The sequence below is a fragment of the Centropristis striata genome, chromosome 11, assembly GCF_030273125.1.
Source record: "Centropristis striata isolate RG_2023a ecotype Rhode Island chromosome 11, C.striata_1.0, whole genome shotgun sequence".
Taxonomy (NCBI): Eukaryota; Metazoa; Chordata; class Actinopteri; order Perciformes; family Serranidae; genus Centropristis; species Centropristis striata.
Genome location: NC_081527.1, coordinates 11,086,731 through 11,106,541, shown reverse-complemented (window position 1 = coordinate 11,106,541; position 19,811 = coordinate 11,086,731). Strand labels below are relative to the sequence as shown.

The following is a 19,811-nucleotide window of genomic DNA, read 5'->3' as shown; positions in this document are numbered from 1 at the left end:
AAGTGTCTATGCATGTGCGAGCTCTTGCTGGTGTTGTGTGGCAGTGCTTCACAGTAACGCCACATGGCGTGCATACTACATCAAATTTCACAGACTTTTGCGTCACCGTATGCACGCAGATTTCCCCCTAAAGACACTCTTCTAAACTTGGAATAAAAAGTGAGAATACACCGCCACTTTTGCATTCCTGTCCAGATCGTCTTCATCTAAACAGGGCCTTAATCAGTGGAGTACTTCTTTGATTCTTCAAAAATGCAACTTTCACACATAGGCTATCACTTTATAGCAAACAGAAATACTTCCAGCACTTCACTGTTAATATTGGCTGTGATAAAATTCTAGTGTAATGTCTTGAGTTAAATGGCTTCAAATACATTTAAACCTTGGTGTCTTTATTCTAGAGTTAACTTACAGGAAAGGCATCAGCTCGTATATTCCATTGTTGCAGAATCTTCTCTGCTCAGTGTAATATTTTCCGAGTTAGCGCAGTTTGCAGTAGTGAAGTGGTTGGGGCCCAATGTGATATTACTTCATGGGGCCCTAAATCCTCTTACTGACCTGTTATGTGTTGCCCGGGCAACAGTCCTCTCCTGCCGTGCTCCAGGCCCGTCACGTGGGGGCGCCACGTGTTGGTCTTTGTCGTCCATCCAGCCTGCGTTGGTGTCAGAGACAATACATCTCCTCAGAAAGACAGAGAGCCGAGGCAGCTAAAGTGAGGTTTAAAAGGAGAAAAAGTAGACTACGTGGGTCATTATTTATTTGCCTCTCATAGCAGCCGACGGTCTGGATTCATTCAGTTCCCGTGAGACTCATTTTCACCGTGTTGTCAACAGAAATCATCATGAGGAAGATCACCGGCAGACACTTGTTGTGCTTCCTTCTGCTTAGCTTCCCACTGTCCTGGGCAGAGGACATAAAGAAAGATGTGAGGCGGACTGAGAATGACACAGGTGAGGATGCACAATTTATTTTAAATAGATTATTTGTTTTGCTCTTAGAAGTCGCTGAAAATGCGTTTAATTAAACGAAAAACGGTGCAGCTCATAATATAAATACATTATGACTGGATAAAATAATATATGCTGCTGTTAGACATTGGTATGGGGTCTTTATATCATATAGTACACAAAGTATTTAGTCTTAACCAGATTATTCGTGGGCTTGTCTTGCAAAGCATAAATCAAATAAATAAACAAATTTGTAAGAAGCATAGACAGATTACTTGTTAATTGTTCGTATTTCAATTAGTAAAATTATTTTAGGTTTCGATCTGATATGAAATACTAGGCCTTAATCACCCATATCCTTACTTTCTATTAATAGACTCAGTTGCCGATTATAGACTATGCATGTAGCCTAAATATAAGAACCCTTCACCTTTCATACATATTATTCTATTCAGCCATTTCAATTTATCAGGTGGAGGCAGATGTATATATATAAATGTATTTTCAATACTGTAAAAATAACTTATTTAGTTTAAGTTTCAATGGCTTAAACATTTTTTAATATCTGAATATAGTCTGCTATATTTGATGAGTCTGCAAATTATGACTAACTACAGATTAAATATGTAAAAATCACATTAACATATGCTGACGATATGATTTGATTAAAATATGAATATCAGCCCAGATAGTCATTGCCTGAGATCTCTGAAAAGATGATGTCAGTGAACGCTCTCTGTGTCGGAGGTCTGATCAGTGAGGCATTTCCTTCCTCCTCCCTTTGTTTCTGTTGCACATCCAAGTTCTCTTCCTCTTGGTTGTTTATGTGTCAGGTTTCTACTGTTGCCACATGTTTTGGTATAAATTCTTAGTGTGATGCCAGAATTGCCAGAACGTTGATATTTCGCAATCCAGATCTAAAAATCATTGGATCGATTATGTACATGGGAGGTTTTACAGTAAAACTTTAAAAATTTCTCATAAATACAAACTTTTAAGAGAACGATTATTCTTGTCCAACTCAAGCTGTCAACACCTGGTCTCCCTGAGGATGGGAATATGATGAAATCTATAATTGGTCTCCAGCTTTTATTATGGGTTGTAGAAATGTCATCTCAACCAGTTTGATCACAGCATGAGTTTGCAGAGCCTTACTAAAAAAAAAGGTAATTTAATTCTTTTAAACAGTTGAAAACTGCCTTCTATATCAAATAATATATTTCCCTTTTATCCAGTCTCGCCAACTACTGTTCCAACATCTGGTATGATTTTAGAATTTCGAAAACAAAAAGTTTCATGGTGAATCATTGAACAGCTGAATTGTTTTCCTGATGTTTTAATTCCGAGATGGTGACAGCTTAATTTTGGGCTGTATATTGGTTTGATTTAGTTTATCTGATGGGCAAGTTGCAACACAGTATGAGTAGGACATGTGTAGAGTCTGTCACAATTTAAGGCCCAATTCATCATTTTGGACCATAAAAAGTAGTACATGTGCATTGACAAGAGACTGGATTACTGATACAACAAAACACATTTTCTGTTGTGTTGCAGGGACGGTTCACGGCAAAGTCAACGACACATATTTTATCAATTTAGATAAATTCGGTACGCGTTCCTGAGTGTTGAAGATGTCAGCTGTAGAGGTGTCGGCTCTCTCTTGAATATAATGGAACTACATGGCACTTCATTTCGCTTTCCAGAAATTATGATAACTCAAGATAATTCACAGACCTTGTTATGAGCAGTTTTGTGTAGGAACTATGCCAGAAACATGCTATCAGCAGCACAAGCCGAGAACCATGTAGTTCTATTAGAGAAGGATCTATGGCCGAGATCTCCAACACTCAGCGACTCACGCCGAAATAGAAATAGATTGATAAACAGCCCTAAACATGAGAGGAAAAATATGTATTTTTGAGCTAAAACTTCTGCTATAAACGTTGCTGACAAACCTCATAAATATTATGACATTACATTTTGTAATCGTTTTCTGTTGGCATGTGTATTGAAAAAACTTGGTGGTCAATTTGATGATGATATCGGTAGCAAGTTTCAAACTGGAGATTGGAGAGTCCGTGCCGGGGAAAATGTTTGTTTACAGTTGGAACGTGTTTCAGAGGATGTGTTTCTTTTTGACGTCTTTAGCTCCCGTGGATGCCAGCGTCCTCAGGCAATCCAAAGTAAAATCATGAAGTACAAATGAGTAATTTCTCCTTATTCCATAACATGTCAGTTGAATATTTCCATATAATAAACAGTTTTCGAATTGCATGAACTGGGTCCAGGACCTGTTGTGACCTCTAGGATAATCACAGCCTCATTAACTTAACAACCACAAACTAGAAACCTAGAAGCTGTGTGGCTTTCCTTGGCATATTGACAATAAGCGTTATTTTACAGAAGTTAACAGAACAGAAGTGTTCACCATCGGATCGCAGAAAAATGCCGTTCTTAGAGAAATCTACAAATGTCAAATGATTTTAAAACCGAATCACAGCATGGATTTTTATATGGTGTTTCAAAGGTCTTCTTGTATTTGTGTGTGTATACTTTGGAGGGATTTTTTTTACCATTTTTGACCAATTCTTGTGCAGTCAGAAAAATGGGTAAATTAAGCTCCAAATCTGTGGAACAAATGATATCAACCAAAAAACTTCTGCAACAATTTCTGCAACATAATTGAGCATGGGATATAACAATGTACTAAACCCTTATACACTCTAAACTTGAACATTTGAATAGAGGCCTACCCAAAACATGTTTATGACGGATTTGACAGGAAAATTTCAAAGCTTTCACCTGATCCATACCACTTCTCTTTGGCATCTAGTGTTGACCTGCTACCTGCCAATCAAGAAGCAACACCCCCCCTAAATAGACAAAAATGGGTCTATACTCAGAAGGGAAGAGTGGAAGAGTTAAGTAACTTAACACCAGCTGAAAGTCTTGAAGATGATATAATGAAAGTGTTAGCAAATGGTTGACACATGTCCAATACACACAGAACAACATCAGCATTCATTTAGAGCTGGGCCTCTGGCTGGCCACTGATTGAAGGTCCAATATTTATTCTCCTTCATCTCTGTGTGTTTAATCTCCGCCACCTCCTGAGGCATTTACCTGACTCTTTAGCTGCAAAATGCCTCACTGTGTTCACTCACCGGTCGGGGAAAAACGCACTGAACAGTTACAGTAATTACAGCAGCAAAAACACTAAAAGATGCTGAAACGCTCCATAGAGCTGAAGGAATCTGCAGAGCCTGGCAATTATTTTCTGTGGACGTAATGTACTGTTTTCAATTGGTAGTATGAAAATATTAATTGATGCAGCTATAAGTTCTTGCTGCAGCGAAGCATATATATTTTGAGAGAGCACAGCATGCTGGGCCAAACGTACATATTTTGGCTGTTAAGTTTCTCAGATGTATTTTTGAGTGAAGGCAGAAATCTCTACCATTCGGCAACTCACACCAAAACAACCAACAATCAACGACAACTTCTCTAAGTACAATGTTCAACTGCTCATTAACACAAATATCTAGTCAGCCAATCACATGACAGCATCTCATGCATTTAGGCATGTTGCCATGGTGATGACAAGCTGCTGAAGTTCAAAGCGAGAATCAGAATGGGGAATAAAGGTGATTTAAGTGACTTTTGAACGTGACATGGTTGTTGGTGCCAGAAGGGCTGGTCTACAGTCATGGACAAAATGATTAGCCATTTTCCATGGGGTTTTTTTTTGTAATGATTTTGGTTAATATCGAGAAAACCATGATAAATGGCTAGATATCAGCTCTTAAATTAAACTCCTATGAGCTATTTTTGTTGTTATCATTATATTTGTCCAAACAAATGTATCTTTAGTTGTACCAGGCATTAAAATGAACAAGAAACTGAAGAAAACAAGGGTGGTCTAATCATTTTTTTCAATGACTGTATATATTTTGGCCATTTTATAGCTTAATTGATAGACGAGAGATTCAGAGTGAAAGGGGGAGACATGCAGGAAATGGCTCCAAGCCAGATTCTCACCCAGGCTGCCTGCTTGTCAGGATTGAGCCTCTGAGTTATGCTCTACCAGGTGTAACACCAGGACGCACGTAGAGAAGTAAATTGACTGTGACATCCCCGTTAAGTGTGTTTACAGGTTCAAGAGAGCACACATGCTGGGCCAAACGTAATGGAGACTTGAAACTTTCAACTGCACATTAGTGGAGCGGCTAAGTGATATAATCTTTCAGTTTATGATACAAGCGTGAAATGTGGCATGAACACTCTCCATGGGTCACTTGACAAGAAAATTGTCCGAGACATTTAAAATTTTAAGATGGCGGCCATTTTTCAAGATGGCCGACACCTAAGTGGAGCAGTTAAGTGATATAATGGTTTATTTGGTGATACAAGCATACAAATTGGCATGAGCAGTCTCTGTTGGTCACTTGACAATAACCCACCCACAGTTACTTGAAATTTCAAGATGGCGGCCATTTTTCAAGATGGCCGACACCTTAGATGAGCAATTGAATGATATAATGGTTTATTTGGTGATACAAGCATAAAAATTGGCATGAGCAGTCTCCATGGGTCACTTAACAAGAAAATTGTCCGAGACATTTGAAATTGTAAGATGGCGGCCATTTTTCAAGATGGCCGACACCTTAGTGGCGCAATTAAATTATATAATGGTTTATTTGGTGATACAAGCATAAAAATTGGCATGAGCAGTATCTGTGGGTCACTTCACAATAACCCACCCACAATTACTTGAAATTCTAAGATGGCGGCCATTTTTCAAGATGGCTGACACATTAGTGGAGCAATTGAATGATATTTTGGTTTATTTGGTGATACAAGCATAAAAATTGGCATGAGCAGTATCTGTAGGTCACTTCACAATAAGCAACGCACAGTTACTTGAAATTCCAAGATAGCGGCCATTTTTCAAGATGGCCGACACCTTAGTGGAGCAGTTAAGTGATACAATGGTTTATTGGGTGACATACCAAAAAAACTGGCATGAGCAGTATCTCTGGGTCACTTGACAATAAGCCAGCCACAGCTACTTGAAATTTCAAGGCGGCAATTTTTTTTTCAGGATGTGGCCACGTGGACCTTTAAATTATGAATTTTCTCATAGAAATGTATTGGGTTCCTCAAGAGAGGTTGTTTGACTGTGCTTTGACTCCTTGCCCACGACCTGTCCAGTTTGGTAAAACCTGACAGGAGATCCCTCCCACCGGCATAGCTCTCTGGGTTCACCGAGGTACACAGGCTCCCTTACCATGAGGGCTTTTTTAAATACTTTTTTAAATTACTTTTTTTTATAACTAACCATTACTACTGCCATTAAACATGCCAAATAAATACTGAGGGATTGGGAAACACAGTTGTGGTGCTGAACGGACAGTGCTCCAAAATAATAATTGAGCAATGGTTAATACTGAATGGCAATAATGACAGATCCAGAGGCAACAGCAGCTCTGGCTGACGTGGAACCATGACAAACAGTATCTGAAACTATACTAGGGAACTAAACTGAAAATGTGAAAGCAATGTTACAAAGTAAAAACTGAACATGTCACAGTAATAGGCTGGTGACAAAATAGAACATAATGCGCCGATGTGGCGAGGGGAAGCCGAGCCATAGGCCTACACTTTAAAACACAAAGGACAACAAGGAATAACACTGGCAAAAGAAACAAGCAAATAAGTTCTAGCAGGGGCAACTGAGTCCATATCTGTAGCACTTACACTTTCCAGTACAAGCCTTGGTGCACCCACATTTTGTCAACTCCCAACAACTCTCCGCAATGGGTGGAAGTGGAGTCCAGACGACTTTCCTCTCCTTGTCCCGTTTAACCCATCCCCAGTCGGACGGGCTCAGCATTTGTGGGTGTCTCTTCAATGCCTGTCCCCACACATATCCAGCCTCATAAGAAGCCTGAGATCTTCTTGACCTCTTGACATGGATATCTTTGGTATCTTTAGTGTCTTTAGCAGCAGTAGATGCCTTTTTTTGTGCCCTTTCCAGCTGTGTGTTGTTGAACATAAGTTTACAGCTTGAATAATATTTTGCTCTGTTTCTTGTCAATGTGCTTTCTATGCCATCACCTTCATCTAGTCGGGTTGGACTACGTAAGATAGGCAGAGCATTTATTTTATGAAATAATGGAACATTTCTTGCAATGGTATCATAACCAGTATGATCTTGGTGTCCTGCTGTTTGTTTTCTCAACTGTTATAATGGCTTCTGCAATGTCTGCAGCAAATTCAAAGGCAGAGGCCGAGGGTTTAGCCTTTTACCACCTTTTAATAAGCACTTTGATGTATGGGATACAACTAAGTTCATGCCTTAACCCTACACTTAGTCCAATCGTTCATCCAATGCCATTTTTACCCTGTACGATCTGTACACCACCCGGTTAACTAAAACTACTCAGAGATTTGTCGTCTCTTCTTTGACTAACTTTACAATTGGCTGACATTGAACACCACTCTGAGTTTAACAGCAGTCATATATCACCATTGTGCCCTGGTAGTGCAGATACTCACTCTTGTCTAATCTGTCCATGATCAACAAATCAACACAACTGTATTATGATGTGTTAAAACTTGTTTTGAGGATCCAGGGGGCGGCCATCTTGAAAATAGAAATTTCAAGTGGCTGGGAGTGTTTTTTTGTCAACCCAAGTAACTGTGGGTGGCTTATTGTCAAGTGACCCATGGAGACTGCTTATGCCAATTTTTATGCTTGTATCACCAAATAAACCATTATATAATTGCTCCACTAAGGTGTCGGCCATCTTGAAAAATGGCCGCCATCTTGGAATTTCAAGTAACTGTGGGTGGGTTATTGTCAAGTGACCCACAGATACTGGTCATGCCAATTTGTATGCTTGTAAACCATTATATCATTCAATTGCTCCACTAAGGTGTCGGCCATCTTGAAAAATGGCCGCCATCTTGGAATTTCAAGTAACTGTGGGTGGGTTATTGTCAAGTGACCAGCAGAGACTCCTCATGCCAATTTGTATGCTTGTATCACCAAATATACCATTATATCACTTAACTGCTCCACTAAGGTGTTGGCCATCTTGAAAAATGGCTGCCATCTTGGAAATTCAAATAACTGTCGGTGGGTCATTGTCAAGTGACCAACAGAGACTGCTCATGCCAATTTGTATGCTTGTATCACCAAATAAACCATTATATCACTTAACTGCTCCACAGGTGTCGGCCATCTTGAAAAATGGCCGCCATCTTAAAATTTCGAATGTCTCGGACAATTTTCTTGTTAAGTTACCCATGGAGAGTGTTCATGCCAATTTTCACGCTTGTATCATAAACTGAAAGATTCTGGCAAAAATGAGCACTTAGCCGCTCCACTAATGTGTGATTTACCCCATATGCACATATTTTTGCTGTTAAGTTTCTCAGATGTATTTTTGAGAGAATGCAGACATAGGCCTGTCACGATAATTGCTATATCGACTTATCGTTTGATATATAAAAATGGACACAATTATTTTTTTCTGGACTCAATATATTGACTTTTTGTGCTTTTTTGTGTGTTTAAAGTTTAACCCTAACCCTAAATGCTGCAAATGATTGACAGGCAGTACGAATTGCCAAAATAAAACTATATCTGCCAAACAGCCATTCCAGCTGTTTATATGTTATTTGAATGATGAAATGATATAATACATAATGATTATCTCATTGCAATGTTTTGTTAACAGAGCCTAAAAGTCTATTTTATTTTATTTGGTTGTAGTTTATTTATTTATGTTTTATTCAAATGATATATCTCGGCTAAGTCATGGTCACCTAACATATATATATATATATTTGAAAAAAAAAATGCTCTTCTTCTTTTCTCTTCTTCTCTTCTTTTCTTCTTTAACATATATCACTCCTGTAGCGATGACAGTTGGCTCTTAAAGTTATGTTCTTACTTGATTCCTGTGGTCTAACTCTAGTACATTCAGGTTGAATGCACTTATTGTGAGTCGCTTTGGACAAAAGCGTCAGCTAAATGACATGTAAAAAGTGTTTAATATTCTCGAGATTTAAAAAATCATTGCTGTGGAAAAGGACTTACTTTTTATGCTCTAATATCTTTATAATACTAAAACAACATCAGTACAACAATACTATTGTTTATCGTGATAGTTTCTGGGAATATATATCGTCCTAAAAAATGTGTTATGGTGACAGGCCTATGCAGACATCTCTACAACTCAGCAACTTCATTAAGTACAATGTCCAACTGCTCATTAACACAAATATCTAGTCAGCCAATCACATGGTAGCATTTCAATGCATTTAGGCTTGTAGACATGGCAAGGATGAGCTGCTGAAGTTCAAAGCGAGCATCAGAATGAGGAAGAAAGGTGATTTAAGTGACTTTGAACATGGCATGGTTGTTGGTACCAGAAGGGGTGGTCTAACTGCTGATCTACTGGGATTTTCACTCACAACCATCTCTAGGGTTTACAGAGAATGGTACGAAAAAGAGGAAATATCTAGTTAGAATGCCTTGATGATGCCAGAGGTCAGAGGAGTATGGCCAGACTTGTTCAGGATGATAGAAGTAACCACTCGTTCATCTCTGAACACACAACACGTTCAACCTTGAAGCAGATGGGCTACAGCAGCAGAAGACCACACCGCCACTTTATTAGGCTCAGACACACGCCTCACCTAATAAAGTGGTCGGTGATTGTGGATTGGTAAATATCACTACAGCTGAAAGGAAAAATATGTACTCTTGATTTTGGGAGGAACCGTCTCTTTAAATAAGGAAAAAACAGGGACAAAGGCGCTCATTTCGGCAGAAAACCAAGCCTGTAGTATGTAAAAGTCTGCAGAATGGAAGAACAGAAGGGAAGAGAGAGTAGTTCCATTGCAGTTTGTTGAGAAGAAGACAGATGCTGCTTCCCCAGAAAATGCTGTATTGCAAATCAAGAATCAAACGTGGCCTCAGCATCAGCAGGAGGAGAGGTGTGAAAAACGGAAAATAATGAATGAAGTCTGAACATCTGGCCAAAGAGTAGTGGAAGGTGTTGAGCTGGATGGGATGGGAAGGTGCAGCAGCCAGGAGTCAGGGGGCAGCAGGAAAGATGTCAGAGCCAACAATATTGCCTTTTTGAAGTTTCACAACATCTAGATTATAACCTCTACACGTGTGCCTGTGTCTGAGGTGAGAAGTTTGTCTTTGATGAAGGTTGTGTTCGTGATGATCCACACAGCGGGCAAAGAGCAGGAGTCGAGCCAAATCATGAATTTGAAATCTTTGATTTCCATTGGAACACTGACATTTTTAGCTACCATTTTTATTAGCTGCTATTACTTCAAAGCTGTTATTATAATAAACTATAAACATCTGTGCAGACGATCAGACACGATGAATTAATTAACTGGGAATGAAGAAACACTCTTCTTTTTGTATTCTATGTAGTTTTCTCATCGTGTTCTTTAATATGTACCACACAAAGCCACTGATCTGATCGCAATTTATTTCCAGTGTTTGAAGCTGTGTTCATTTCAAGCCAGAAAACCACTTCAGAGATGTGCCTGTAGCAGATCAATGAAAAAAGAAAGACCAGCAGATAATCATCAGTGACTCAGCTTTCAGTCAATGGGAAAATCAAAGGGCATTTATCATGGCAGTTTGATTCAAAAAGAGGTCCACTTACTGGGCCTCATTCATGAAACGTTAGTAGATTTGTGTGTAGATTTGCACATAAAAGCCTACGCTACTAAAAACCTACTCCGGATTCATGAACGCCGCGGGAAACTCAGATCTGATCGTAAACACGTGTGTATGATCATGAATGCCAATCCATCGTAAGGTGGCAGCGCGCTCCCGATAATCAGCAATTAGCATGAACCCCGCCCATGAATTGCTAATGACCACCATATAAGGAGGTGTGTAGAGGCATCCTGTCGACCTGTCAGTCATGGCACAAAGAAAAAAAGAACGAGAAAGAAAAAATAATTTTTCCGAAGCGGAGATTGAAGTTATTTTGGGAGAAGTGGAGTCCAAAAAAAAAAATGTATTTTCATCTGTTAGTAGTGGTGTGACAGGGACAGGCAAAGCGAAAGCGTGGAGGGAGGTGACGGACGCAGTAAATGTGGTTTCTGTAGTGCAAAGAACTACGTCCGAGGTTAAACGTAAATGGTTTGACATTAAACTTGACGCAAAGAAACGCATTAGCGCACACAAAAAAAGTACATCTGCCACAGGAGGAGGACGCTCAGAGTCCAAATACCCCGTTGGTGCGCTCTACAACGGCCCGAGTAGCCGCGTGCGCCTCATTGTATGCTCCTGTGGTGTCTGCGGGCTGGCCAGTGGGGTCATAAGCCACGGCGTCAGTGGGTAACCCCTATCCCCTATGGATATAGAAGGGTAAGTCCATATATAACACACACATGTGATTATGCAGGCTATATTCTTACCAATGAGCCAGCCGTCTCTCACAGCTCCATCCTCCAAACGCGTGCCAACTGCGCAATTACGCAGGATGAATGCGTCATGCGTCCCACCGGGCCACCGTGCCACAACGTTTAACAACACACACTTTGCGTCACAGATCAGTTGCACATTCACGGAATATAAAATTTTCCGGTTAATGTAAGCAAATGCATCACCGGATGGAGCCTTGATGCGTACGTGTGTGCAGTCTATGGCACCGATAACACCTGGCATGTTTGCAACTGCGCTGAACCCCTGCATTACTTCTGTCTGCCGTTGTGCGCCGTATGGAAATTGGATATACTCTGGCATTAATTTAATGATACCTCTGAGAACTGCAGGCAGGATGCGTCAATTTACATAGATAATTCACAATTATGAGTTTAATCTGAATCTTAATCCCGCCAATTGCCAACTAATTTAACTAAATATGTTATATTTTTAATCGTTTGCCATGTTTATATCACATGTTTCAAAGGCATCTGCGTATTGTGTACATAACAGAACGCATTATGAATTAAAATTGTAATTTCCAACAGTGACGAGCATTATTTATATGCGTTCTTAAATTTACACAAGCACTACGTGTGGTCAGCAGCATGTGTAGATTTTGTTAGTAGCTACGAAAAGATCAGAGCTACTAAAATATTGATGAATGCGGAGATGCAAGTAAATTTCCGTCTGCGAACGGTTTACACACAAATTTGTTCTGCTCACGTTTCATGAATGAGGCCCACTGTCTCCATACTGAGAGGATGGACTCACACAACACATGACCTAAAAAGGAAACTTCGATCTTTCCTTGGGTCACCTGTAGAAAACTGAGATGTCAATGAAAACCCCAGAAAGAGCTAGTAAGTGACTCTTGGGTCTATAAAAGTCCAAATAATCTGCCTTTTATATGGACCAGGCCCTGACAGATATGGGAATTTTTGTGACCAGTACCAATTTTAGATTTTTAGATACACTACTGGTCAAAAGTTTTAGAACACACCAACTTTTCCAGAATTTAATTGAAAATGATGCAGTTTAATGTGTCAGTGTACTCTGAAATTAATGCACATTTGTAACATTTAAAATTCTTTATTGAGCATGATAGTGTTTTGAAAGTAAAAAAAAGATTCAAAATCACATTTTATGTTGGACTAAAGGACAAAAAAAAGACACAAAATGACCAAAAAAAGACACTAAAAGTCACAAAATGACTTATAAAGACATAAAAAGAATTCAAAAATGGACAAGACTCCATAGAGTTAAGTTGTTAACCCATTTCTTGTTCCCTGGGAAAAAAAAAGGCCTACTTGTATAATTCTGAAATGTACATTATTTTTCAGTTTTGGTTAATCTTACCTTTTTTTATTTACCTCTGGCAGTTCACCACTTACCTCTGTACCATTTCAAGCTGTTCATTTGACATGAACTGCTTGAATTTCAATAAAAAAATGGAAAAATTGGGGTGTTCTAAAACTTTTGACCGGTAGTGTAAATTATTAGAGACAAATAGGGTGATGTAGGGAATTTTTGAGCAGGTATGACAATAAGGATTCTTTCTCAAACAAATAAATAGCTAAAACATTTCTAAATCACCCCAAGCATTGTTTTCTACATTGTGTGTTCATATAGTGTAATATATATAATATAGTATGTAATAATATTGGTCAACTGATAAATCAGTCAGATTCTATTGTTATTTGCCTTGGTGACTCCCACCTGTCCTACTAGTACAGGGGTCGGCAACCTTTACTAACAAATCTTATTTTGGGCCTTATAATGAAGAAAAAACAGCCTACTAAGTCTAAAGTAGCCTACCAATATTAATAATAGGTCATAATGAGCATTTATTAATATGATTTTTTCAGAATGCAGCGAGGAGTGCAAATGAGAGGCTGGACACCAAAGAAATGTCTCAGGAGATTAAGAATCGAAAGGGAAACACAAAACAAGCCATGAAGTTGGCAAAATGTAGAGGTTAAGGCACCAGGCCGTAGTCTTTGGTAAGCTATGATGCACATTTTAGTTGTTGAAAACATTTTTTAATGCTTCCCTAGTGCTACACAGTTTTACAACTGTAGAATATAAATTGCTTTGGGCCTACACCAATGATGAATGAAAATTGAAATGTAAGGAATTAATTAATTTTATTCATTAATTCGTTTCATTTCATATATTTTCTTTCAGTCACTGCCACAGGGAGCCACTACACATGTGGCTCCGGAGCATGTATTATGCTCATCTAAGCGTTTAATATCGCTACTTATGGGTTCATGTTATAGTCAATGGAAAGCCTGGTTCATCTCACACAGACCCTAAAGGGGGCTGGTGCATTGGTATCATGCTGAGGGACATGAAAATGTGTCATTATCTGACAAATTGTGAGAGACTGGGCTGATTGTTTACATTCCTAGATGTTTAATCCTCTGGTTCCCTTGGTTTCCTGTTCATATGTTCTATAAGGGAGAAATATATTCAAGCACACACACACAGACAGGCCATGCCCTGTCCAAAGTACAGAGAATATGCTTATCTTCTGAAATGGATTTTAGGAAGTGGCACTGGAACATTTTTAAGGCATTAGAAAAGATTTTTAAGTATGCAGTCATAATAATATTTCACCACTTACTTCGCATTCACAGGCGAAAATAATTAAAGAATAAAAGTCTCCAGCCACGCTAGCAGCTCTGTGAGGCTGATCTCGCACGGAGGTACTTTAAATACTGAAACCAGCATGTGAAGATCCTCACGATGACAATGTGAGCATGCTGATGTTTTGCAAGTTTAGCATTTAAGAATGCCAACATATGCTAATTAGCTCATGGATGTCTGAACCAAATTTCAAAGCAATCCATCCAATAGTCATTGAGACTTTTCACTCAAAAACACAAGTGTTAACCTGCTGGCAGCGATAAAGGAAAAGTCAGGGAGTCACCACACTGCAAATTATTTGTTTCTTACCTAGATTATTATATTAAAAAGATTTAGAAGTGTTTTAAGAGTTAATTTCTTATTTTAAGTGTTCAACATGCTTATTTCTAGATTTAACAATCTTAATTCTGTCCATGCAGCAAGATAATTTCCCTCAGACTTAGTGTTAGACAGTTTAGACAGCCCTTTTCTGCAGTACAACATTTTATAGAAATCGATCCACTTGTTGTTAAAAGTTGTGTAGATGGACTTGAACAGTAGCACAAAGCATCATCCTTAAAAAACTGAAAACGTCAACTGAAAATGGAACCCTTTTCAATGTGCTGTAAAAGGATGCTATTTCAATAAGAAACATATTTGATGAGCCCTTTTGTGTGAGCCAAAAGAGCTTCCATCTGATTATCACTGCTATCCATTATGTGAGTGTGCAGATGTAAACTGATCCTGGATCCTCCTGCCAACAGGCTGTCAAGTGACGCAACATGAAGGAGGGATCACAGAGGAAACAGTAAACACATTTTGTACAAACTTGTACAAGCTTTTTAAAGATATGTTTGATTAAGTGTTGAAAACTCTTTCCGGCAGCCGGCAGTAAAGCAAAGAAAGAAGAGCCTCCAGAGGCCTTACCCCCCATCTGGTGACTGAAGGGTTAGGGTTTCCTTTGGAGACTATTCTGAATCCGTTTGATCGGAAAACACGGTTTGTTTAGAGGAAAATGTGCATCCACCGCCCTAAATTCCACATACAGTCATGGAAAAAATTATTAGACCACCCTTTTTCTTCAATTTCTTATTCATTTTAATGCCTGGTACAACTAAAGGTACTTTTGTTTGGACAAATATAATCATAACAACAAAAATAGGTCATAAGAGTTTAATTTAAGAGCTGATATCTAGACATTTTCCGTCATCAGATGGGTGGTAAGGCCTCCCCTATTAAGAACAACTAGAGGCTCTTCTTTCTTTGTAAATCCAATGTTCTCTAAGCGGATCAGCACGCCAAGTTGTCAGCAAGGCTTTCGATCATTTCTCTGTCCCTTGTGGGTTCATGGTGAGCTCATGTGGTGGCAACCCCAACTTTGTCCCATGGGTGCTCACCAGGCCACCAGCACTGGCTCCAAGAGGGGGTACTGGTGGTTTCTTTTCATTCCAGTGAGTGATTTTTCCATTCATACTCAAGTTTTTGCTGTGGGAATAGGGTCCTCCAAGGTAAAAAAAATAAATAAATAAAAAATGTACTGCGCCTCATAAATCAGCTCAAAGGGACACACCAACCCAAAGGCACTATCGCGGTTCTAACTCGACACGCAGCCCAGTTGTCTGCCTGGTTTATGGCAACCCATTGAAATGCTTCTTTAACACTGTTGCTCCTACAAGGGACAGTTCTTCCTAAAAGATGAAAAATACGGTACTGTGCAAAAGTAAAAAAGGCAGGCAAATCAATATTTGGTGTGACCACCCTTTGTCTTCAAACCAGCATCAATTCTTTGGCATTTTTTCACACCTGCCGAAGAGTTTTGCGCAGTACTGTACATATTTTTTTCCTCTCACCTGTGGTGCTATTTATCATTTAAGATTGTTCTGTTGTGAGCTTTGCCGGCTACTCAAGATAAACCACAGACCTTGTTGTGAGCATGTCTCATGTAGGAAGACATCCACCAACCATATTACCATGCAGGTAACAATTACATCTCACACTGCCATGAGCATGAGCCTAAAATTGTATTATGCATTAAAACAGAACAGGTTTGTGAGCAAAATTTTCCACTCTGCAGTAAAAAAAAACACACACATTTTTGATTTTAAAAAATGTGTTATTGCAGATCAAAAACATTTGTTTCTCAAATTCTTAAGTTTTGTTTAAAAATCCAAATAAAGATGATGTAAGGTACATTTATATTGGCCAGTCTCAACTGAAGTGACATCTTGGCAACATCCTCTATTACTAAATGGGAGGGGATATTCAGGAGTCCCAGGAGGAGATTAAGCGGTAGCATTGTTGCCAATCTGTCACTGCAATTGAAATTAGCCTTTTGAATTCAAAAGCAAAACAAATTCTATTTGTTTTGTTTTTGTTGCAGTGTTGATAATCTGCTCTAAAAGCAATGCTTTCAACCTGCTTGATTGCATGATAAAGGAACAAAAGTAACCCTGGATTAAAGTCCCAAGTGCACCTTCAGGTTATTATTATTTTTTGGCATTTATTAGACAGCCACAGAGGGAATGGAAAGGGGAGACAGAGGGGAAGACATGCCGCAAAGTCGAACCAGGTTCTGCCACAGAAAGGACTAAGCCTTAGTGGTATGCACTACCAGGGACACCCCCACCTTCAAATTTTGGTGTGGGCATGTGATTAGGGGAGGAAAACCTCCTGGACATCCAGTGGAGGTATTCTAGGTATGCCTGTCTAAAAGACAGACCAAGAACATCCATCTGGGACATTTAGCCTTATAGTATTAAATACACGTGTTGCCCTGACAGAACAAAGAAAGGGGAATAAACAAGAAGCTTGTGTGTCCGGAATTTAGGTCTTGGTGAGGGTTTTGTATTTCATTGAAACTGATTAGACCTCTGAAAAAAACGCACAGAGATTATTACAATAGGCAGTGCAAGATTGTATTTAACTGATAACATTGATTCTTCTCTTCTTTTTTTTTTCCAACTGCAGTGTTGAGTCAAGGGAAGAGCAGACGGCTGTTTGCGAGGCGAAAGATTACTCAACCAGAGGAAAGTACTACTCCTGTAAGCATTCTTTGTTCTTCTTTGAATGTCATATAATGACATTGATGGTTCTCTAACTTTTCAGTCAGGCATGCTTGTAAATGACAAGGGTTTGGCTCAGCCTTTCAGGCCGTGGGGCAGTTTTAGTTTAGGATTTGTTGCAAATGTGCATGGATGAATTTTGAATTGGGGGGTTCTGATGCCAAGGGGTCGACGGATATTTTTTACTATTTACATTACATTGTGAGACACTTTCTCTAAGATCTTTGTCTTGTTGCAGAAACACAAATCAAACGTCATGACCCCTGCGCGGCGCTGCAGCCGCCTGATGGAGAGCTGCTCCAGCCACGTCCCGTGCTGCGACCCCTGCGCCTCCTGCCGCTGTCGACTCTTCAACACCATCTGCCACTGCTGGAGGATGAACCCCCTGTGTCTGAAGAAGACGTAGATGAAGCACGAACACCCACATCCACAGACACACGTCACCTGGACACAATCAATAGACATCTACACACAGAGATAATAACACACTCTGCCTGGTGGCCCGTGGGTGCAGTACAGAGAATATTATAACAAAAACATTTGGAAAATGAAGAAAAAAATTAAAGTTCTTTCCATTGTCTGTGGCTTTAACACTTGAGTGATGGAAGGGGAGATGGAAGGAGTGTTGTCTTTCTCTCTTTCACTCTTCTGAGGCATGAATATGAAAATACTCACATAAATGTTTACAGAATATCCATACAGTATATCCAACATGCAGTGTAACAAATAAGTGACATTTGCTTTTGCATGTATGTATACAAACACGTGCAAACTGTGTATTATGTCTTGGGTATCTCCTGCACTATTGCTGCTTTTTGAATGTCTTTCTCACTTTCTGCCCTGTTAAACATGTGGGAGCTCATAATACCTAGATATATAGTAGAACATACATTTCTTTTTCTGTCTTTGAATGTGGAAAAAATAAAGTAAAATCACATGTTTGAGCTATCAACAGTTAGAAAACAGATTTTCTGTTTCCGTGCCTTGGGAAACAGACCAATTTAGGTCCACAAAATGACAAACTATTCACATTTATGTGGATTTGTGAGTTAAAGTTAGTTTATATTTTTGCTATTGATTAAATATATATCACGCCTATATAATTCCTGTGTTTTTGTTATTTCCCCAGTGGAAATGTCCTAAAATGCATACTTAACTAAAAAAAAATAATATTTCATTTAGGATTATGAAACACAGCAAGAAAACAACAAAATAGTTATTGCAAATAGTTTGCTGGCAGCTGTCTTTGGATAAACAAGAACTAAAGCTGCTTTGTATTATTCACAGACATTTTTGTTGTAAGGCAAAAGATACTACACATGAATGTTACATGTAGGAGGCCAAGTGTGGGACTTCAGGAGGGACGTGCAGACACATGTTGATGTTAAATTCCAAAATAAAGCCGTTTTCAGCTCTTAACTCCTGCCCAGGCATTCTGTGGTCCACATAATGATTAACTTTGTCTGGGACACTGTCTGCTCCACTTATGCTGAAGTGTGTAAAAATATCCATACCTTATTAAATGTAACAGTAGCTGTTGTGTCTTGATTGATAACTTATTTCACTAAGTATTTCCCTCAAATCTATAACCATAGCTGGCATTTAAGACAACAAATAGTGTTATGAGAAGAGCCATGTTAATATTTCAGGAATGTTTCCAGGACGGAGCAGCAGTTCATCGTAGATACATTCCACAGTCCAGTCCAGAGCTAAACACATGCACCATGTCTGATTGTGTCACACTTAATTAAAAAAATAGTCATGCATGTTGGAAAAGAGGACATGAGGAAAAGTCAGCAGTCTAACATTAGTTTTGTCTCCAGGGAACATGATAAATCGCAAAAATGTTATCTTCAGAAGCCACATGATCTGTGTTTGCTTTCCAGGTTTTACACACGTACAAAAAAATGTATTAACTGAGATTGATTTCACGATGAAAGCTCAGTTAAGCTCTTCTGTCTGTTACAAAACAGCTGAGTTGGCATAACTTGTTTTACTTCTGCAGGATGTCAAGCCAAAGAGCAACATGGTCTGTGATTTATATACTGTACATACAGTCAGTGGTGGTCCTAGACCAATTAAACCTTTATTTTTAACTTATTAAAAAATCAAATTTAAGTACATTTGGAAGATACAAATACATTGAATGAAACAATGAGACTTACCAACAATAACAATTATTTTTGTACAACAATGACATTCCTCATTTTGTGCATAATTACTTTTTTTTATTTTGAAAGTGCAGTACAGTGAGAATTATCTTTATATATATATATATATATATATATATATATATATATATATACATATATATATATATGTGTGTGTGTGTGTGTGTGTGTGTGTGTGTATACATAAGCTTTTATTGCACAATTAAACTAGTATACAATGTACACATTCTTCCTTTTGTCTACAATGAGATATTGTTTGAACAAGAAATAAGTAAGAATTGTTCCATTGTTCATCGTTATAAGTCGATTATTTTATTCTTAATTTGACACAGGGGCCACAGCAGGGGCCAAGGGCTTCTTCTCAGCCCTGTGTAGAACCACCACTGCCTAGGGTGTTTTTTTAAAAAGAGATATCTCTCTCTTGGGGACACAAAAAAGATCCATAACCTGAACGCACTTGAGAGGAAGGAACTGCGAACACTTAAAGGGCAGCTTTGGAATTTTTTGGTGTCAAAGAGGAAGGGAA

At 38.8% G+C, this 19,811-nt stretch overlaps 1 protein-coding gene across 1 annotated transcript; it reads left to right on the top strand.

Annotated features, from left to right (window-relative positions):
• Nucleotides 1–667: 667 nt before the first annotated feature.
• LOC131981094 (agouti-signaling protein-like) lies at nucleotides 668–18,533 on the top strand. The gene is made up of 3 exons (XM_059345393.1): nucleotides 668–950; nucleotides 17,020–17,093; nucleotides 17,353–18,533. The coding sequence occupies exons 1-3, from the start codon at nucleotides 842–844 to the stop codon at nucleotides 17,518–17,520; spliced, it is 351 nt and encodes a 116-aa protein (XP_059201376.1). The 5' UTR covers nucleotides 668–841; the 3' UTR covers nucleotides 17,521–18,533.
• Nucleotides 18,534–19,811: the final 1,278 nt, after the last annotated feature.

Excerpts from the sequence above, each read along its gene's own strand:
- LOC131981094 (XM_059345393.1), top strand. The coding sequence starts at position 842 with ATGAGGAAGATCACCGGCAGACACTTGTTGTGCTTCCTTCTGCTTAGC. Across the intron at positions 951-17,019 it reads GCGGACTGAGAATGACACAG|TGTTGAGTCAAGGGAAGAGC; the intron begins GTGAGGATGCAC and ends TTCCAACTGCAG. Across the intron at positions 17,094-17,352 it reads CAGAGGAAAGTACTACTCCT|AAACACAAATCAAACGTCAT; the intron begins GTAAGCATTCTT and ends GTCTTGTTGCAG.